Source organism: Vicia villosa, linkage group LG1 (genome assembly GCF_029867415.1).
Source record: "Vicia villosa cultivar HV-30 ecotype Madison, WI linkage group LG1, Vvil1.0, whole genome shotgun sequence".
Taxonomy (NCBI): Eukaryota; Viridiplantae; Streptophyta; class Magnoliopsida; order Fabales; family Fabaceae; genus Vicia; species Vicia villosa.
Window position 1 is genome coordinate 128,845,312 of NC_081180.1, and position 23,133 is coordinate 128,868,444.

Genomic DNA, 23,133 nt, shown 5'->3' on the forward strand with positions numbered 1-23,133 from the left:
AATCTCCGAACGCTAGGAGTAATTGTATTTTTTCACGGTGGTGGGAGAACACCCCTTAAGACTGGAAAATAAATTCTCTTTACATTTTACATTTCTTGTAGAGAAAAATAGTCATGCAATTTTTTTCTTTGCTTGGTCTCACGACTATTTTTCTGATTCTTTATCTTTACCATTAATTTTACAAAAAAAAACCATTTTTTTAATTTATTTTTAATTCTCTAATTTTTAAGTGGGTCTTCTATAGTCCCCACTTTTTCTCAACAGAAAAAAAATATTGGTGCTTTATAAAAAAAATTATAAATTTAAATTTAATATATTTTCTCAACAGAAAAAACTTTAATATATACTCCCTTTACATACAAAAGTGACAAAACAAACACAACACATTTTTACAACACAAATTTAAAACCCTAAAAAAAAAAACTCAACCTTGAACCTTGCTCATTGCTGGTAGCACAAACATATTTGATTGCACTGAACTCAACTCACCGGAAAACGCTGACAGACTCGATCCTCCTCCGCCATAAACTGTAAGAAAATCATCCAATTTCTCTCTCTTCATATTTACATTTCTTCAGATTTTGGTTCCTATCTTCTGTAGCACAAAATGATGCGATTCTAACGCAAATTTTTGCCCCCGGCCACTGCAAAATGCAACACATCACATAATCACGTTTTAGCAATGCGATTGACGTTACAACATGTATATTAGAGTAGTTTATCATCCACCATTCACTTGTTTCTTTATTTTTGCTTGTTAGTATTGTTTTGAGTTACAATCTATGGGTTTCTTATCATAATTCTATTCAATTTTTCTCAATTAGTATATTTTTGCTTTGTATAATTACTCTTAGAATTCGGGTTTAGGGCAAAGATATGTCTGGGTTGGCGGTTATTAAGGTGTAGTTAGATTTTCAAAAAGGAATGTTAAGCATTAAACCATTTTATATTATTCCACTTATATCGCCAATTCAAACATAGTTTAAATCTATCCCGCGAAATTGGTTTGTAAGGCGCGAACCGTCTAAGCTTTATAAACACTTCAAAGGTAATATCTCTAGGCGATGTGAGACTAAATCCGCTCGAAAACCCAGCGTACTAAAGGCGCTGTATCGCAGGAATGAAAGGGCAACGTGATTCAATAATAGACTGCAAGGGTGGCTCCTATTAAGTTGGATTTCCCAACTGTTTCTGGCATGTCTTGATTACAGTGTTATCAAATAGCAGCGCCATGACTGCTATGACGGATATACATGGCAGTTTTCGGGCTCGCCGCAATAGTAGATATTGGTCGATATTGCGGTTTTTTCCGCTATAACGGCGCCGCAAAACGGCCGTTATGATGGAATTTTGGCTCTCCGCCATGGACCGCCATCCACCATCGATAATACTGCTTGATTATCATTAAGTGTCTTTTTATTACTAGTTGATACTTGACTGCCTTTCGTTCTGATTCCTAGACCTTGCTTGTGTGTTTTGATGAGACTGTGTCGAGGAGATCAAGCTTCTTTGTATTGCGTTTAAAAAATGTGTGTGGCTGTGTAATCTATCTTGTTCCTAAGATAAATCATGTTTTTGCGCTGCTTGAATGTTTGTTGTACTCCGGGGTTTGGTGTCTTTTTCTGCCCAGTTCACGAGTTTTTTGAATTTTAAAAAGTTGATGAATTGTTCACTTGACTATTTATCCGAAGATATGGTGTGCAGTTCGCATTATATTAATTTCTAAAATTTAAAATTGGGATTTCAAGTTGGTCTATCTTCTACTTTGTAATTTTTTTGTTGACAAGTTCTACTCTGTAAGTTAAATCTTGTCGGGCCTTTCAATTTAACATGTAATCTTGTATGTTTGTTTGTTGTATCCAATAGCTTTTACCAGAAATGGAGGGAATAACTGAAGATGAAGTGATAGATGTTGATAGTGCTTCTGGTGGTTCTGTAAATGACGATTCAGACAACGAGGGATCTTTGCCTTCTGAAGTTGACGACGAACTGCATCTTGAGGTCAGTCACATATATGTCTCCTCTCATTTTTCTCTAAACTTTTCCTGTTGTAAAATTTAATGTTTCTTACTTTCCATATTTTATTCACATCATGTAGGAACCTCTAACTGAGGCGGAAATAGAAGACCTTATTTCTGAGCTTTTAGAAGTGGAGAGTAAGGTATTACAACTCATTACATCATAGGAACATGCGGTGTTACTAGATGAACACTTCACACAAATGCACACTTTTTAAGCCTTTCTCTATCTTTTTCTTGGGTAATATTCTGTATCCTAAGTTGTGTGTTGTCTTAATGTTCAAGTATAATTGGTTGCAATTTCTTTCCCATTTTTCAATAAATGCCGCTTTGCAATCATCTTTTATAATCATGACTTTGTTGTTTGGATTTATAACATATCAGTTTATAGAATTTGAAATGAATTCATGGATTTATAAGTCCCCGTTTTCTCTTTTCATTTTCATAAAATACACTTAAAATCTGTTTTCATTTTTTAAGTGTATTTTATGAAAATAAAAACAGAAAACACTTAAAGTAAACATGGCCTAAGATTTCAAAGGCCCAATGGAGTTTTAGCAAGCATTGCAAAGGAATGCTAGCAACACACTTTTTTTATTGGTTAAAACTTAAACATATCCACATATTAAAACTATATCATCCATCGCTATCCTCTCTATCACATTCCTTCTTAAGGAAGTACGACGGAAATTAACAACTCATTTTCATTTTGAGGGTCATATACACCTTGAACTGGAGCTAAAAATTAATGTTACTTTAAAATCTGACAATCCATTAGGAAAGATTTACCCTATTAAATATTGCATAATATATATAAAATGCTTATAAAAATAATAATAGAATAATTTGAAGTAATTTATACAATTTTATCACCTATAGTAATAATTATATATAACAACATAAATTAATAGCAGCCATAGCGGCACCACATCATCTGCAGAGTAGCAGAATTCTAACAAACCTCTATTTTTTGTAATCCACAATTGACAGCACGGTTGGGCTCTTGAGTCATATTAATTGCTATTATTAAGGAAAGAGAATATATGAATCTATGCAAGTATAACGAAATAATGGATGATCTCCCTGCAATACGACAAATATATTTATGCCTATAGTATTTGGTTGTTCTTATTTGTAAATTGGTGCCAGAGTTCATGGGGTCTGATAGGCTAGGTTTGAATATGTTTGCAACTGTTTTACTGTGTTTATCTGTCACAACTGAGCACAACAGCTTTAGGCGTGGTTTTATGAGAATATTAACAGAAATATTACAAAATATTAGCATTCTTGTCAATATTATATCGTCAATTATATTTTTGTTGATAAGATTAGAATACTCAATTATTGATTATTAGGATATAGTTTATTGAAAGAGAGATTCAAATATGACAATTTTATTTTGTTTTAGTTATAATTTTTATTTATCCAAGACGATAATAGGCTTACAATCCTAAGTTTGTAACTGTATTAATTATCAGCTTTATATAGCTGACTTTAACCCACATCTATTTCTTCTTATCCTACAGTAAACGTAACTAACTGAGAGCTAGCGATTGGTAATGATACTGCTATAGAATTGGTAGGGAAACTCAGAGAACAAAACTGTGATTACAATGACAGATACAGAAGGAAAACCATCAGAGATGGTGACACAATGCCTGCTTTGCCGCGTGGCTTAAGCCCCCCAAAATAAACCCCAATAATGACCCATATTCACCACCCTCCCTTCCTTTCAAGTTCAAGCCCCCCTTCAACCTTCATGATTAATGTATCATATCATTCTTTCCAATTGCTAGCTGTCACTTATCTTGTTTGTTAGAGCCATGCATAACAAACTCTTGCTCACCATTTTCCAAACTGTCTGGTAGGGACCCAAGAGTTGAATTGAAAAGGTGAACAGTTGTATTAAGAAAATAGGAAAGAAACCTCTCCTCACAGGGTTTCCCCTTCAAAATAATCACTCATCAATTCTCAGTTGTTACAAACTTACAATATCAATAATGCATTAATGTCCTTTCCAATTCCTTATCCAGTTATCTGCCCTGTTTATACATGATAAACCTAACTACCCCTTTAACTGACAACCATAACTAACTCCGTAGCTTAAATCCTAACAAACTCCCCTTTATTCTATGTCCTAACATTTCCCTTATAACTCCTCTCCCTTCTACGGTAGACTTACCTAAGAGGCAAATGGATTTGAGGCCCATAGTTAGTTACAGTCAGCTTAACATACCCAATCTCACGCAAAACTGGTCAACCCAATAGGGATTTTCCCTCACCCCACCTTTTGAGGCCTTTGAAATGACTTAAAATTGTTCCAGATACCATGCTATCCAATTTTTCACAAATTTCCAAGAGTTTACACCAAAATATCTAGCAACTTGTTATTTTTTTTCCAAAAGATCGAGAAAATCTAGTAGCTAGAAAGTATAAGGATAAACTAACAAATCACTCTCAGCATAGCATTTAACTTAAATATTTGCAGTGTTTTTTGTGGTATGTGAATCTATAATCAGTTTTTTTTTTTAATATATATTAAGAGGTTGTTAAATAAAGGTTCTCCAATGTTTTTTTAGGCTGCGGAGGCCCAAGAAACTCTTGAAGAAGAATCTCTTGCTAAAGTGGAGAGTGAAGTTAGACAAGAATTGAAGCAAACTCTGCAGGGGGATGATGTTGGGTTCTCTCCTTGTCCTTTGCTTTATCATCTTTCAGTTTGCTTATGACTCACTTGTCCTTACTTGTCTTTAAGCTGGAAACTGCTGTTGCTGATGAGATGGCTACTTTTAAAGACGAGTGGGAAGCTGTTCTGGATGACCTTGAAACTGAAAGTTCCCACTTACTGGTTTGATTCTATATATTCAACTTTAGTTTAAGTGTTATGATTTATACAGTTTTCTTCAAAAGTCCATTGCTTCTTTCTGCTGTTGCACACTTTTTTGTTTTTGTTTTGAAACAACCAGTGTTAATATTGTTAGTATTATAGTGGGGATCAAATGCCCGAACTCCTTATCACTCTACTCCTTAACTCCCCTGCTCCAGCCACCACACAAGGCTATATTATATCACCTTTTCTGCTTTACACATTGTTATCAGTTTTTAGAATTTGGCCTCTTCTGCCCTGAGCTGCTTCTTATGCTACTGATTTGGGTTTCCTCATTCACTTCTTGTTGGCTTTAATATTTAAAAAATGAATTAGCCCTTGAAAGTAAGTTTGCACCAAACTTAATTAAAGCATTCGACTAAATTAACTGAGTAACCAAAATCACTGTGAAAAGCTTTAGCAGTGATCTTGAGCACTCACACCTTTGTAATTTTGCATGTAAATATCATGTTTTGCTTCATTGTGGAATGTTAGTCCCTGATACAGAAATAGTCTGTCCATTCGTGTGCTTAAGGCTGCATGCAGCATTTAACCATTCTCCAAATCACACAGTGGTCGGGATCTTGTGCAACTGTCCTACCCTTTATATATTTGTGTATTTTAAAATCACCCTAGAGCCTAATGTGGCTAGGTATTGGCTTTTTTGTTTGATTGATAAGAATTGCAGTTTTCTTTAGATAATATGTTCTTCCTTTGTTGAAATGTGATTATAATTTTCTTCTGCTATTCATTGATATGATTTTGAATAGGAACAACTTGATGGGGCTGGAATTGAGCTCCCAAGCCTTTATAAGTTGATTGAAAGAGACGCTCCGAATGTTTGTCGCACTGAAGCATGGAAAAAGCGGAATCATTGGGTTGGGTCTCAGGCAACTACTGAAATTGCTTCATCAGTTTCTGATGCTGAGAAATATCTACAAATAAACAGACCTGTTAGGAGGTACGGTTCTTATTTGGCATTTGATCTGGCAAAAATCAATGTAAACTCATATAAAGTTGTGCTGTTGGTTCAGGCGACATGGAAAATTATTGGAAGAGGGTGCTAGCGGTTTTCTTCAAAAAAAAATTTCTCCAGAAACCCAGGAACCTGGTAAAAAAGAAACCGAGGGGGACTGGGATGTGTTCAATAAAATAGTTTCTGATGGGAGTGGTATTGATACCTCATTCGGAAGTAAGACTTGGGCTTCTGTTTACTTGGCCAGTACTCCACAGCAAGCTGCCTTGATGGGACTCGAATTTCCTGGAGTTCATGAGGTAGCAATTTATTTTTGACCGTTTACTGTTTTTCTTTATGCATATGTCAAAGAAATTATTGGTAGCGAAAGAAGGAATAATTACTGGAGCTAGCTGATGTCATTAGTTTGTTGTGTCAATACATTTTTAATTTCCAGTTTTGTTCATATTTTAATGTATTTTGGCAGCCATTTGTTATAACATGTTCTTTCAAGTCTCAATTGTTAAATGATCACTATCTTAGTTTTTTTTTTTGGAAATTTTTTTGGGAAATTTTTTTGTTTAGGTGGAAGAAATTGATGATGTTGATGGCAATTCTACGGATCCATTTGTTGCAGCAGCCGTTGCAAATGAAAGAGAATTAGAACTTTCTGAACAGCAAAATCGACATTTTAAAAAGGTCTATTCTTATTGCATTATTTATTCCAAGTTACGTTACTTTTTGCTTTTAATTTTCCGTTTTTATGCACTGCATGAAGTAATTTTGTAACCAATTATTAAAGATTAAATGCCGTACACAAACAAGATCAATATATTAGGCACAGTACCTGTCAATTGTTGGTTATTTCGTTTCTAAAACTGATAATTGTTTAAGATATATTGTTTGGCAGCCTTAGTGTTATTAAACTAATAATTCTTGGATGAAAATTTTTAGTAGTTAGAGTATTATTTTTTCTCCTTTGCCAGGTTTTGAACCCTAGACCTCCAACTCCTTTAACCCTCCAACTCATTTAACCCTTAGCTTAATTAGCTCAAACCAGCTGAGCTACCCTTTCCCTCATTCATCGCGTGCAGTCTGTCTGGCCTATATTAATAATGAGATGGGAACCAAAAGTGGAATATCTGATATTCATTTTTTGCTGTTTCTGTAGTTATAGTGCTTATTAGGGATCGAAGGAGGAAGGTGAATACCCAGAATAATAAAGTTATATTGATGAACTAATTAACTAAATTCCAGTTCATAGTTAAACAACTGAATCCTAATCATACTTTAGCTAACTGCAGCTGAAATTGGACTGTACTATATGCCGCAAGTCTCACAATATCCTTTTACAAAATTGTTAAAATTATCGGCTGTTAGGAACCGAGATAGATTGGAATGAAAGAAAAGATAGAATGAATCAAAAGAATAGAAATGTATTATTATTGAAAATTAACAGAAAATAGAGAATAGAATTCTCCCTAAGGGTTTCCCTTCAGATAAGATCTCTCATTTCGTTCACAATTCAAATACACAACGTTCCCCTCCATCTCTCCTCACCATATTGAATTACCTTCTTTTACTAACCAATTTCCCTGACTAATTATCCCTTCTCTCCAAGCCCTATTACTAACCTACTACTCTATTTGTCCCTAATTTCTTTTTTCCTATCTATCATTTCTCAAGAATATCCTAAGAATACCACCTCCTTAAATCAACCTTATCCCCATGGTGTGATCTAAAAGATGGTACATAGGGTACCCTTCTGTCCTCAACCATGTTTCTCCCATTTTAATCTACATTGCTACATGAACACTAAGTTAATGGGTGCATATATTCATTGAATATTATTGGCCCGGGTTTGGTCCGTTATTTCATAAACAGTGCTTGGCTGGAAGAGCTTTCAATCTACTCTTTCTTCCTTATTCTCATTACCAAGACTTATTTGGGCTGGGTCCACTAGGTCATATACTAGACCTGTGTAGAATGCCTATTCTTTTGCTCCCTCTTTCTCCTTCTTTATATTGCCCATCAGGTCAACCACCACAAGATGTATGTTTCTGGTGGTGGCTTTGTTGGTGACAACCTTGTGGATTAGCATCCTATGGTTTTGATGTTCAGTGCATTGTTTGATGCACAACTGGAATCACCTTTACTGTTGTTCGGAGTTCCCAATCTGGCCAGACGGAACCAACTTCACCCAGTAGGGAAATATTTTTCTCGTGATTGAAGATTACCTGTTTGGAATGAACTAATTAATATGTTTACGTATTTTTTATGGTTTAACTGTCTGTGTTCAATGTAAGTATTTATGGCACAATTTTTTGTGAGCTTTCTGAATTCTCCCACTCTTTGTTTTTCTTCTTTATCAATAGTCTTCTGTATAAAAGCCGCCATTCTTATAATTACTTCAGGTGCTCCTTATGTTTGCCTATCTGTCTTTATGGGCAAGCACAATACTATAAATTTATCATAATTTGTTCCAGTTGCCTTACCCTCTTAATTGTCAAGTTGGTTTTGATTTTTGACATTTGTAGCCGATTATTTAATATTGAGAGGTTTTGAAAGCCACAGATTCCGAGATCTAACAAATGGGGGTCATGATTTTGTATATAATAAATATTAGAGTAAAAAACTATCATAATCTTTTTGACAAATTAAAAAATTTAATTAAATAATATATGATAGTGTGTATATATACATAATAGTTAAATAATATACTAATTCATATATAATATAATTTTATAATTGCAACATTATAGTATATGGTCTGTATGTACTAGTATATATGTTGATTGGGGTAGGTGGGTTGGATCAAGCTGCCACGCATTCTATCCGTCCATGCATTGTGGTCAAAACATGAAAAACTTGTTTTGGTAAAAAACAACTGTGTCGGGAAGCACAGGTGTTTCATTGCTTTTATTTTTTTTAAAACCAAACATGCTCTCGGCCTTTTGAATTATGAATTTGAATCAACAACAATAACAAACTAAGCGTATTTCCCCTAGGTAAAATCTACATGTATTAAATCACGCATAGCGTGAACATATCTGCATAATCAATTACCACACACTGATATTAGAACTTGTATCCAACCGATGTATTATATACATAGTGGAAAATAGAGGCATTCCTTGTTAATTAGTGATTTACATATCTGTATATTTTCAAATTCATGCTTAGGAAGCTTATCATATTTTCTTCTGCTTTTTCTATGACAGGTCAATGAAGAGGATGATGCAATTGTTGATAGGAGGCTTCAAATACGTTTGAAACATAGGAGGCATCAAAAGAAAAGTAAACTGGTAAGTTTTAGGACTGTGATTCGCCTTTTTCATTTGTTTTATCTAGAAGCTGTAAGATAATATTCTATGTCCTTAGCGGAGGATGTTGTCATTTGTAGTTTTATTTACATCTCTCATGCAAACGATTATTTGGATTTTAAAAACACCAATCAATATTTTTATCTATAAAGCAAATAAAAGTTTGTCTTGATGTTCATAATTTGGCGTCAGCGCCAAATTATAGGAATCCATTTAACTTCTTGACCGAGTCAATTTGGTTTATTTCTTTTTACTTAAGCATATCCTGTAATCATGTTTAAATGCTATTCAGCGAGAAACAAGCATACCTATCCAGCCCATGGAGAGCCATATACAAAAGCCTTCACCCGTCGATCAATTTAATCCTGATACAGAGGAAGGATCTCGAGTTGAAGGGGAAGTTGTGTATAACAATCATAAGGTTGAACATTTGAATATGGAGGCTGATCAAACTAAAGGTTTTGATGCCAGTTTTCGTCTTGACAATGAAACGCCTACGGGAGATGATAGTTTGTCTGATCCTCCCAAATCTTCACCGGGTGATGTTACTGAACAGAGAGGAACCAAGCGTCCAAATGATGGTGAGCTTGATGCTGATAACAAGAAGTACCGGACTGATATCGTCATCAGCGACGATGATATACCCGTTTCCAGTTCAGGCAGTAGTGATTCAGATAGTTCAGACGATTCAGACGATTCAGATTCAGATTCCGATTCCGATTCAGAGATAGCGCCGGTTACAATAAGGTGAAGTAATTGTTATAGAAAATTTATTGCTGCACCCAATGTTAATCTTTTGATTTAAATTCCTATAGCTTCGATAAAATTCCTTCAACATTTTTGCGTAGTAATCATGATTACCTCATCCTGATACTTTTCATATTGAGGTAGCTGATGATCTTTTGAACTGCATTGATTTTCTCCAATGCCTAGGCTTCAATCCGATGTAGTTCTATGATTTTTCTATTAAGTGTTTGTATATTGTGATTCTTGACATTCTTATAGTTGATACGTAGCACTTGATGATACTGGCTGATTGACAGTGAGGCTTACATGTTTACATTTTTATTTCTTGGATCATTCTGTAACTTTCTCATTTAAATGAAATCTTGCAATTAAGATCTTAAGGTTTACATGTTTTCTTGAGGTGCTAGTTTAAACTTGTTTTTGCACAGACTTTAACTTAAATCACCAATAATCTCTGTGGTTGAGTTGTATTCCTTATCATATCTTGTCATTTTTTCCAGTACTAAACGAAGACGCAAAAAAAAGATTAGGAGGATACTTGATGACACTGAATTAGGAGAAGAAACAAAAAAGAAAATAGCCATTGAAAAGGTAACATTTTCAATGAGGTATTTGTTTTGTGAAAACTGGATTTACCAGTCCAAGTTATTAATTACTCTCTACTTTTGTAGGAACGTCAAGAACGCCTGAAATCTTTGAGAGTACAGTTTTCTGCTTCATCATTTGACAAAAGCTCGGCTGGCTGTAATGGTAGTTCATCTGAAGGTGCAAGCGTTGAAATTCTTGGCGATGCACTGGCAGGTTATATAGTCAATGTTGTGAGAGAAAAAGGTGAAGAAGCGGTTAGAATACCACCGAGCATTTCAGCTAAGCTGAAGACCCATCAGGTTATTTAACTTATGGACTGTTGCTTTTTCTTTTCTCTGTGATTTAAATACAACTTCCTTTTCTTTCTCGACACTATAACGTAATTTGAACAAATCGCTGTTGTTCCATGATAAGGTATTTAGTACAAATTATTATCAAATACTCAAATGGCGGCTATTCCTTTAATTAAAAAAATGATATGATCAATGTTAGAGATACAGCTGTCATGCCTAACTAGATGTATCTCTAACAGTAAACAATAATGAGGGGGAAATAAAGGTATAAGCTGATCTTAATGATAATAGTAAATATTCTATCAGATATTCTCTACATGGAGTTAGTGTACATGATAAATAGGAAGATGGCATGGGGTGAGGGGGAGCCTTCAGAATTGTAAATATTCAGGAAGAATAAAGCCACTGCTCTATTCTCTCCTATTCTCATTCTTTCACTAAAATTTTGTTATTCTTTTCATTTCTTTCTATCGGTTTTTCCAATTCTTTTCCTGGGTTCTTAAACAGTTTCATATCTGCAGATTGCTGGAATAAGATTCATGTGGGAAAATATAATACAGTCAATCAGAAAAGTTAAGTCTGGAGATAAAGGTCTAGGGTGTATTCTAGCTCATACCATGGGCCTTGGAAAAACGTTTCAGGTATTGTATTGCACTCGTTCTCGAGATTTTAGTATGTGCATATAATTGATTTCTTAATTCTTCTTTTTAGAAAATATGCGTTCCAGATTTACGTTTCTTTTGTGAAGTTGATGATAATGTACAGTTCTTGCTTGAGCATCCATTTTCTTTTTTCTTCTCATTTGTTATTTTATTTTTTAAATTATCATACCAACCTTTTGTAACTCATGAATCGTGATAATCTGCATTGTATGGGTTGAGCTTTAGATTAAGTTGAAGTGTTGAACAAATATTATCCAACAATGTCACTTCTGTTCAGAATGTTGTAAACCAACTGAGCCGCAAAATCCTATCCAGATCCGGCACCAAAAAAAAGGACTACCTGAGAAAAATCACAAAATTGTATGATTTTAGCGTCTAGATCATGAACTCTCAAGAATGTGGTTCTGCATATGATCTTACTCGCTCCAGGGGAGCAAGATCATAAAAGTGTGATTTCACAATTTGAATCATGTTTTAATAACATATTTCATATGATTCATATTCCTATTATTCTGCATTATCTTCCAGCTTTCGTCCTCAATTCAGTGGTCTAGACTAGTGTGCTTACTGATATGCTTTTTTTTTTTTTCCTTTCTATCATGGCCCCTTTTAACAAAATGAAGAGTGTTTGGTGAGAAGTTGCATAAAATTTGAAGTTAATTGCAATTGAGGATAAGACGTATTTATAATTTTATATTTGCCAATGGACCTGCTCTCTGAACAGGGGGATCCATGGAGTTTTACTTCTATGCTATATCATTCATAGATGAACCGATTCCCAGTTTGGACATCTAGTTTTTGTACTATTCTTTAAGCCTCATTGTAGGAAAGAATACTCCACGCTTATTAAGCATCTAAAGGATAACTATACAATAATAAAGAGTTCCAATGGGAAATATTTCCTATTATAAATTTTAAGGCAAATGATTTTTTGTACTAGTTCTATGCATTTTTTTTATTATTTAGGATACTTTTTCTTTCTGATTTTTCCTTTTTACTGTTTGACGTTTTTTCATTCGGATTACTGGTTATGCTGAAACTTCTAGGTCATAGCTTTCTTGTATACGGCAATGAGAAGTGTCGATTTGGGTTTAAGAACTGCACTTATAGTCACACCTGTCAATGTGCTACATAATTGGAGGATGGAGTTCATCAAATGGGCACCATCGGAATTAAAGCGACTCAAGGTGTTCATGCTGGAAGATGTATCAAGGTATGTTTGTTATTTTGTTTTGATGTGATTATGTCATCTTTAAGAGCTGTAACAATACACTAGCCAAGCCAAGTTACAATATTTGATTCGTAACTAGATATTCTGGCAGTTCGATTTATTGTAAATAATTATATAAAACTTACATTTTTAACATGTATAAGGTCTGATTCATGTAATTTCTGCATTTTATTACCTTGATTTTTTTTCATCAACTACTCAGTTTCAAATTTTGATAATAGTGGCAAAGATAGTTATAGGCGTACTAGTTTTTATTAATTTCAGAAACTTAAATCTGTTGACTGTTAGTTTGTTGGTCTATGAGGGGTTGCTTCTATTTATGACAATTTGATTAGTTATTGTTTTCTGATTCTGTTATAATCAACTGCCACAGTCTCCATCAATAATATGTGACTTATTAAGAGCTCATTACTGAGTTCATCATTTTTGACTGTTTAGTTATGGATCTGTCTCTGACTGTTTCCCACATGTTCCTTTATAACTGGGAGCAGTATATAGTTTGTCCAGAACTTGATCCCAATATTCAATACTGTTTTTGCTCTTGAGCAACCGGGTTCTCTAAAGTACTTTGTCGGATTGAAATGGCGGTTTGCTGCACTCTCAGGGAAAGTATGTTGGGGATTAGCTGGCTGAGGCTGAAATGGGGGGAAACCAATGGTTTCTTAATTCTAATCTCTCAAGGTTGCAAACTCTTTAAGTGTATCATGAAGATTATTTGTCAGATCCATAGTTAGTAAATTTAGTGGCCCATTCAAATCAGTCCTTTATTGGGAGTAAATCTCGTTGAAGAGTTTTTTAATTTTGTGTTTGTCTCTTGAAATTCAGGACCTGTCAGTAAACAAATTTAGTGAGACTGTTTTATTTGCACTCTAGTCCTGTATGAATAAACGTAACACGTATGTTTATTTCCTTAAAAATTCTGGATGACTTCAGGCCAGAGTGGATGGATGGATATCTTGTTATAGCCAATTTCTGCCTCCATTATTTGAGATTTTATTTTTGAGTTGCTCTTGGTGGATTTCTCATCCTCTTTTTTAATTCATTTGTATCTCCTATTCTTCTTTTATCAAATGATAAAAATATATGAAAACATTCTTTTTTAAAAACTATTTTATTGGACTGATCATTATAATTAGACATTACTGTGATAGCAAATGAGCAACAACAAGATCTCTGGATTTGCCTCCTCACTTATATAATTTTTTTCTGCAAACTTATACACCCAACATCTTGCTGATACAGTTTCCTTTTCCCAGAGATAGGAGGGCACAATTGCTCGCAAAATGGAGAGCAAAAGGTGGTGTATTCTTAATTGGCTATACCGCTTTCCGGAATTTGTCTTTGGGAAAGAATGCGAAAGACCGGGAGTCAGCCAGAGAAATTTGTCATGCTTTGCAGGTAAAATGATTGAAATAGTATATATATTCGTGTAGTTAGATGATTTTTCTTATCCTGTGATTCTGGTTTCTAATTTGCAAAGGCACATCTTTGGGGATTGTTGTCACAACTATATTTATAATGATATTTGTGTTGTGAGACACATGCTAGTGAATCTAGGGCCTCTCATTTCTTAAAACTCCTGCTGTGGCAGAGGGTCAGACCTAGTATGTGTTTATAACTTATTAATCGAATGACGGCGAGTTTACAACTTAAACTATTGCATCTAGGCAGCTTTAAAGAGTAAATTCTAAAACAATGGCTGTGTCGTATATTTCTTGTTGGCTTATCAAAGTAAGCCCCTAGATAGTGTTGAATACAAACATTTCTTTTAACATTACAACAACAACAGCCTTTTCCCTATAGATGAGCCTTTTCCCTATAGATGAGCCTTTTCAGTATGGAAATAGAGCCTTTCTAACATTTTTTGTTGCATATTTTGGAAACTCAGAAGTAGAATATTGACTTTATTAAAACTTTTATTCTACTGTGTCATTTGTTATTGCATTTTTTAAAGCTTGTTTACATGTTACTGCAGGACGGCCCGGACATTCTTGTGTGTGACGAAGCCCATATCATAAAAAATACTAAAGCTGAAGTTACTCATGCCTTGAAACAAGTAAAGTGCCAGAGAAGAATTGCACTTACAGGATCACCTCTTCAAAATAATCTCATGGAATATTATTGTGTAAGTTTGCATAAAAGTTAAATTCACAGATCATTAAGTTATTGCATAAAATCTTTGACTCATCATCATTTTATCTGAAATAGATGGTTGATTTTGTACGAGAAGGTTTTCTTGGAAGCAGTCATGAATTTAGAAATCGGTAAGGCTTTGATTACTCTCTGTTCTGATTTTTACTTTGGTTTCTATTATGTACTTTTGAAAATATTTCCCTGTGTGTGCAGCTTCCAAAATCCTATAGAGAATGGTCAACACACTAATTCCACTCTGACTGATGTAAAAATTATGAACCAAAGGTCTCACATCCTCTACGAAGAATTAAAAGGCTTTGTCCAAAGAATGGACATGAATGTTGTGAAGAAAGACCTACCACCTAAAACTGTTTTTGTGCTAACAGTCAAGCTTTCACCCTTACAAAGAAAATTGTACAAGAGATTCCTTGACGTGCATGGGTTCACTGATGTCAGGGAAAATCATGAAAAGTTAAGAAAGAGGAGCTTTTTTGCTGGGTACCAGGCATTGGCTCGGGTAAGTACACCTTTGGAAAACTTGCTAAACAATTTCATTGTCTCAGAATTCAATAGATATAATGATTTGATGAGAAAAAAGAGGTGATACCTAGTAGGAGCAATTTGATAAGGGGGAAAGGATACGAGTTAAAGAAGCTAGGGTAATAAGTTAGGGGAAAATTGTGAACAGTTGATTTGGGTTAAAAATTGGATAAATATAAATGTTTGCGTAGGCTAGCATTAGATTTAAATGTCAGGCTTAACTCATCCTTAAAAGATTGGCTTGTAATGTGATGGGTGCTAGACTTCGTAAACTTTTCAGGCTTGTTATTGCTTTAATGTGAGAATTGGGTTTTTTCTCAACACTCTCTCTCACATCACACCTTGGGCTTGATGTAGATAATTTGGTTGGTGGCCTGCATGGATATGGTCTCATACCATGTTAGATCTTTATATTTGGTCTAACCCATCCTTACAAAACCGGTTTGTAAGGTGAGAGATGTCATTCTTGACATACTCTTTCAAGTCTTTTTAATGCGGGACTTGGATTTTTCTCAATAATTTTTAATGTGGAGTGAAAACTTGTATTAAATATCATTTAGTTAATACAGATTTGATTTGGTTTAGCATTGTACTCGTCTTAGCCAAATATTTTATACCCTCAGTTGTCTGTTGCCTTGTATTCTAGAACCTTCGGCCTCTGTAACTATCTGAACTACCTTCAGTTAGTTCCATTTATTCAATTACTTTAATTGGCTAATTATTGGGACTCTAGATATCTCTAGCTTGATCCAAGTTGTATTGTAATCAGTTAATCATTTAATTTTTAAATGCAATTCTATTTACTCAGTTATCAGATTTCATACATTTGGCAAAATTGCCCAGTGATTTTTGTATTAGTTTTAGTATGTATTAGTTTTTTTATACTGAGGCTAACTCATCCTTACAAAACCTGCTTGTAATGTGAGGGGTGTTACTCTTTACAAACTCTTATTCAATGTGTATCCACCATTAGATGAAATATGGTCTAAACATATGCTTATAAGTGGGGGCAATTCTCACCTTGCAAGCCGATTTTGTAAGGTTGAGTAAGACCAACCCAAATTCTAAGTGATTTTTAATTAATGTTTTAACTTTTGAACTCAAAATGAATGGCTAGTGATTATTGTATTTTTGTTAAATTATTATGTCTGCTTCCTATCCTGTCTTAGTGTATCATGATGATAATGAAATTTATTGTTTGTAGTAGATATGGAACCACCCTGGGATCTTGCAATTGACAAAAGAAGACAAGGACTGTGTAAGACCTGAAGATGCTGTCGAGAATTTCCTTGTTGATGATATCTCAAGTGATGAAAATTCCGATTCTAACGTGCTTGCTGGAGGTAGTTCTGGTAGTTTTTAACAAATAAAACAACAAATCTTGGTTGTGTGTTCGATGAAAGTTGTCAGCTGGCTATGAAACATGTTTCTTTTTCTCTTATTACATAATAACCCACTGCCTATTGTTAAATATGAATACTATTTGTGATAATGAATATACAAGCACTATTTTCTTTAAATAAAGTATTCTGACCTAATGGGCCTTACCAAAGTCCCAAACATGAATTATTAATAATACTAAAAATAACAATAATAAAATTAACTATTTACAACTATTATTTTGAGCGTTCATTACTTTTATGTATCTGTTCTTCATATCTTTATTATTTTTGACAATTCATTACCTTACAGAGAAATTGAAGCATACAAATGATTTGCTGCAAAAGAAGGATGGTGATGGCTTCTTCGTAAAGGTACTCATAGAAACAGAGTGTTGTTCTGTAATAGATCCTGACCAGTTAACTAGATTATTTGAGTTGCTTGAGAGAAATACTCTCAGCTTTTGTTATTTATAACCAAGAGAATACATTCAAATCATTAATCAAATCCTTTGACTATAGGAATGAAGAAGCTAACTATCCAAATCTTTATTACGTGAAGGAAGTAATACCTAACTGCTTCAGTAAATATTTACTAACAGTGCTAAAAGAAAGTCAATATACTAACTGAAACAGAAGCTTCTAGGCTAATATCACATACTCTAACACGGTTTGATTTAGAATACACTAATGTTGCTCGCTTTGGTTGTTATTTCTTGATATTCTGATATTTCTCTGCGCGGATCATAAAAGCTTTATCGCTTGGTAAGTTATGCTTTTATCATATTGCTCCTAGAGTTTTAGTGATTGATCTTACCTGGTGGTTTTTCAGGGCTGGTGGAAAGATATTCTTCATGGAAAAATTTATAAAGAACTTGATCAAAGTGGCAAAATGGTTTTGCTAATTGATATACTTACGATGAGTTCTGATGTGGGTGATAAGGTGCTGGTTTTTAGTCAGAGCATACCGACCCTAGACCTCATAGAACTTTATCTCTCAAGACTACCACGACGTGGCAAACGAGGGAAATTGTGGAAGAAGGGAAAAGATTGGTACAGGTCGGTTCATATTTTTAGATTAGTATAACCTTTTACCACTCTTCTTAACTTTCTGTTTTGATTTTATTTTACTGATTATTGTTTATATTTGTATTGTAAATTGTATTTTGTTGCTGGGAATGTATGCTTTCTACCTTGAATACTTCCAGTCTGCGGGCATTGTTATTTTGTTAGTTTGATGATTAAAGGTCTCTTTCCTGCTGCGAGTATTGCTGCTTAAATCTTTAAGTTACTCAGATTAATGTTTTATCATTTTAACACTCGTCTGTATTATTTTTTATATTGTCAGGCCCAAATTATTTATGTATGAAATTTTTCTCATTTTTTATTTTCTGGCACATAGTTGTATAGATGTCTTTCGGAGTGGTGGAAAGATTTTGTTAATACCCCAAAATATGAATCTTTTCACTGTTTAATATGTATACATATATTTTATTGTCATCCTTCTAAACATAAAACAAGTAATAGGACATGCTGATGCTTTTGGATTTTACTATCCTTATAAAATTTTATTTGTGTCAAATTAGTAATTAGGACTACTCTGATTTGTATTTTTATGTTTTTAAAGATTTCATTTATTTCTTCTCAACTCTATTGATTTAATATGAAAATGCACATCCGATGTTCCAGGCTGGATGGAAGGACAGAGAGCTCAGAAAGACAGAAGCTTGTTGAGAGATTTAATGAGCCTTTGAATAGAAGGGTAAAATGCACACTAATTTCAACCAGGGCAGGCTCATTGGGTATTAATCTTCATGCAGCTAACCGTGTTGTTATAGTTGATGGTTCTTGGAATCCAACATATGATCTTCAGGCTATATATCGAGCTTGGAGGTATGATCCTGCTAATTTTTTTGCTTAACTAAAATGAGCTTTCTTTTAGGAAGCACACATAGTAAGAATTTTTTTGGGAGGAATGTTGGTAAAGTTATGATTTTCTATTGGATGCAATATTAGAAATTTCTTTGGGTGAGCAATGTTTTTGTGAAAGGGTGTTTGACTTTTATATGGTGCAAAACTCATTGCCTTTTTGGAAGAGTTTCCCTTTCAAAATTATTAAAGGGACTGAATAGACTTGCTCAGTTAAATTTTATTCTCATTTGTGTGTATGTTTCATTTCTTTTGAGAAAGTTATCTTATCCCATCTTTTTGTTTTATCTTCTTTTTATCACAATAGGATTCTGCTTTTGTACTAAAAAAAATGAAAACAAGTAAATATGTAAAGATTTTCAAGTAGAGTTCTTATCTCATAGTTAATGCTAAGTGTCATAAACCAACCCTTCTAAAAGTTTAAACTGTAAGAGGGAGATACATGAACAATATTTTTATTACATTTCTAGCTAGCAAAACCCTCATGCTAGATTTTTTTAGACCTGAAATGTGGACAATACTTAATGTACAGATCCATTGTTTAAATTCTATTTTTATTTAGAAATTTGATGAGTGCTAACAATGTACTCTAGACCATTTTGTTTTAAGAGACTCAAATACTATTTCAAGAACCAACTCTCCTTAAAGCTCAAGCTATAAAGGGATGCACATTTATGGTTTTTATTAACACTTAGCCATTATGATATTATCTGAGAGTTATGAACCTTCCACATTGTATTATGGTCACATATATTTTACAATTCTCGTAAACGCATTTGCTCTTGGGTGCTTCCATGGTTTCTCTTGGTTTGAAGTAGTTTAATTGGTTTCTCTCTGGAAAGATCTTTAGAAGTTAGAAGGATACACATTTATAGTTGACGGTTTACAAAGTATGATTTCTATCTATGGGCAAATAATGTTGAAATCTAAATAACTTTTCATGTTTGCAGGTATGGGCAGAAAAAGCCCGTGTTTGCTTATCGGTTGCTGGCGCATGGAACTATGGAAGAGAAAATATACAAGCGCCAGGTAATACAATACGATCGCTTGGATTCATCATGTTTTAACTACTTAATTTCTCTGACGTATGGAATTGGTTTCAAATTTCAATAGGTTACAAAAGAGGGGCTTGCTGCTAGGGTGGTTGATAGACAACAGGTGCATAGGACCATATCTAAAGAAGAAATGCTGCATCTCTTTGAGTTTGGTGATGACGAGAACCCCGAGACTTTGGCTGAACTAAGTAAATATGATGGGCTTACCTGTGAACAAAATAATCCAATTTTGGCTGGGGATTCACTGAAACATACCATACCACATTCAAATGGAAACGGTTACTCTGATAAGTTAATGGAAAGCTTACTGGGCAAGCATCATCCCCGGTATGTTATCTACTTCCAGCTGTTATTTGATTTAAGTCTTCTTTCCTGATGATGATGTATTCTTCAGTTTGCCTTTTATTGTATCATGCATGTTATGATCCCCATTTTTCGCCCTTCTAAAATGAAAATGTACAACTTCAACATGGTATAAGAGTCTAGACTATTCACATTTGTTCACGCGATTTGCGAACCAGTCGATCTAGATCTAATAGCTAGATTTCAGCTGTGCTAGTCTGTATTCCAACATTATGGATGCTTTTTATTTAGTTTCTCTCAGTATCAGCTGATGTAGTTTCTCTTAACAGGTGGATTGCCAATTATCATTTACATGAATCCCTGTTACAAGAAAATGAAGAGGAAAAACTATCGAAAGAAGAGCAAGATATGGCTTGGGAGGTATATCGCAAATCGCTGGAGTGGGAAGAAGTTCAGAGAGTACCGGTTGGTGAGTCTGTGCCTGATCAAAAGGAAGAAGTGTCTAAGGAAGAAGAAGAACACAATGAATCAGAAGAATTCCCCCTTTCAACTAAGCTGAGAAATCGTTTCACAAAACGGCAATGCACCAATCTTGCGCACTTGCTGACACTTAGAAGTCAGGGAATAAGATTTGGGAGAAGTACAGTCTGCGGCGAATGTGCCCGGGAGATAAGGTGGGATGACTTAAAGAAGAAATAAGAATATAGTAGTAACATGAAGGATACGACATAATCTGAATGTTCATATAGTACTTTTTTTGTGCTGTAAATTAATCAGGCCAATGTCTATAATCTTTTGTGTTTGGGGCTATTGATATTTTTTTTCTAGTTATGAGGAAATTTTGATCAGGTATATGTTGCAGGACCACGATATGATTCAATCAACTGAAATTTGGTCACCTACGTTAATAATGGACCAAATTTGGATCAGATTTATTTCTGTGTATTACCAACTTGGTATTAAATATTTCCATTTACCGGTTCTTAAATATTGATTAAAATTATTATATTATCTTTTTTTCTCCATTATATAATATATAATTGACATTGGGAATTTTAAACTATATATGAATGACACTGAAAATTACAAATAGTAAAAGAATGTTCATGAGATGGTTGGTCATATAATCACGGGCACGTTTGTGTTGCATAATTGTGTAAAACAAATTTAAAAATTTATAAAGAATTTTTTTATAAAATGAAAATTTGGTTTGAATAGTTATTTCTAAAATATTATTTTAGGTATTTCATCTTTTTACTAAAACTTTTTTTGGATATCAAAATTTTAAAAAATCATTTAATTTTAAAGCTATTTCAAATAGATTTCCATGAAAATTATTTTTGAAATATCAATATTTTAAAAACCTATTATTTTGACTATACTTGATCAATACTGTATGTTTATGTTATAGGATCTAAAAAATAATGTTTCAATTTAGAAGAAATAAATATAAAAAATTATAATATTTTGAAAAACAGTAAAATCTATTTTAAAAAATATAAAGAAAAAATTGCTGAAACAAACAAACCCTGTATGGGTAAAATAGTTTCCACTCTTATGGTTGCGTTCCACATTTTTGGAAATTCGAAATTGTTCTTCTTGCGTTTGGAGTGATGAAAATTTGAAATTGTCCTTTATGCGTTTGGAGATTCATTTATGGACGCACTAAAAATCATACAAATATATTTTTTTGATTCCATGCTATTTTGAACAAAATATGGTTCGTAGATGCATCTATGAAATACCTTTTTGTATTGAATTGTTTTGTTTTTATTCACTAAAACTGGTATGTTTTGAGGCAACACATATTTTAGGTCATTTAAGTCTAGCATGTTTTAGACCATTTTATTTCTAGGCCATGAATTAAAAGGAAAATGCTGACATTAATTGATTAAAACATAGTATTCATTATGAAAAAAAATATAGTACTCAATTATGAAAAAAGTCATACATTAAGTTCTAAAAGTACAAAATCATACGGCCAAATAAAAACTACTGGATATGTCTAACCCTGCCTTCTCTTCAGCCTGTTCTTCGATGCATTATGTGCCTCGACAATCATGCCTTCCATGAGGCCAACTGCGGACTACCATCCTTAAAGAGTCGTGTCTCTATGCCTAATCCACTAATCTTCATAATACGCTGACAAACTGCTGAGACATCCTTGGTGTGGTAATCCGTAGCCTTACGTACCTCCTGATTAGCTGGCCTAGATGGTCTTTCAGGTGCGTCTCGTATCATGATAGAATGTGATACTCTATAGAATCATGTCATGTAGCCGTTAACGTAAGCACACAGTAAAGGAGCTGGCACCCTGTGATACTTCTCTGGTATCAAGTGACTCTCGATATCCTCCATTATCGCATCAAGATCTCTACGACAGAAGGTGGGAGGAGCAGACTCTAAGAGGGATCTCAAAATAATCTGCAAATAGTCAAACTGATGCATCACTCGCCCGGGAGGATAAAGATACATGAGAAATGACCCCCCATGAGAGCCATCCAAAGTATAAGGTAACGACGTCTAGCGACCGCGTCTCACGATGACCCCTGTATGGGGAGAAATAAATGTCATCTGCTACGTGACAGTCAAAATCACTATGAATGACTCAATCACATTATCCCCCTTGTACGGGGTAAATGTGGCATCACGTGACCAATCCTTAGTGCAGATAGGCAGAGCTACCCAGCCGATGATGCGAGGGAAGTGAGAGATGATCAATTCCTAAAAATGGTCTAGATATAATATTTATAACAAGTATAACAAATTAATTATGAAAATATCAATAGCAATAAATTATCGTAAGCAGCATCGAACTTCCTGTCATCTTCTTTTTCTTTCAAAGACAACCCCCGTCCAACTTTGAGTACAGGTAGACCAAACAGGTGGCCCTCCAATTGTACTTGTGAATTATCGTCAAGTCAATGAAGTATTGAAGGTAGACCACATCGACATAGGTTGCACATTTGTTTTCAAACATGGACGTGCCAACAAGAACAAGAGGTAACACCTAAATGCATAAGTTCAAAGGTAGTCAACCTGTAGATCCATCAACTTCGACGCCTAAAACCCACTATGAATGGTTTCTAAAAAGCTTTTTCAAAAACCTAAACC

The 23,133-nt window shown here is 34.2% G+C and overlaps 1 protein-coding gene across 1 annotated transcript; it reads left to right on the forward strand.

Annotated features, from left to right (window-relative positions):
• Positions 1 to 377: 377 nt before the first annotated feature.
• On the forward strand, positions 378 to 21,007 carry LOC131644175 (protein CHROMATIN REMODELING 20). The gene is made up of 25 exons (XM_058914600.1): positions 378 to 530; positions 1,867 to 2,001; positions 2,099 to 2,161; positions 4,598 to 4,693; positions 4,771 to 4,863; positions 5,652 to 5,842; positions 5,916 to 6,156; positions 6,422 to 6,535; positions 9,058 to 9,141; positions 9,452 to 9,906; positions 10,407 to 10,497; positions 10,578 to 10,793; positions 11,309 to 11,428; positions 12,496 to 12,662; positions 13,937 to 14,078; positions 14,656 to 14,805; positions 14,889 to 14,944; positions 15,027 to 15,330; positions 16,561 to 16,696; positions 17,046 to 17,107; positions 17,565 to 17,791; positions 18,422 to 18,625; positions 19,612 to 19,690; positions 19,775 to 20,043; positions 20,349 to 21,007. The coding sequence occupies exons 2-25, from the start codon at positions 1,879 to 1,881 to the stop codon at positions 20,716 to 20,718; spliced, it is 4,053 nt and encodes a 1,350-aa protein (XP_058770583.1). The 5' UTR covers positions 378 to 530; positions 1,867 to 1,878; the 3' UTR covers positions 20,719 to 21,007.
• Positions 21,008 to 23,133: the final 2,126 nt, after the last annotated feature.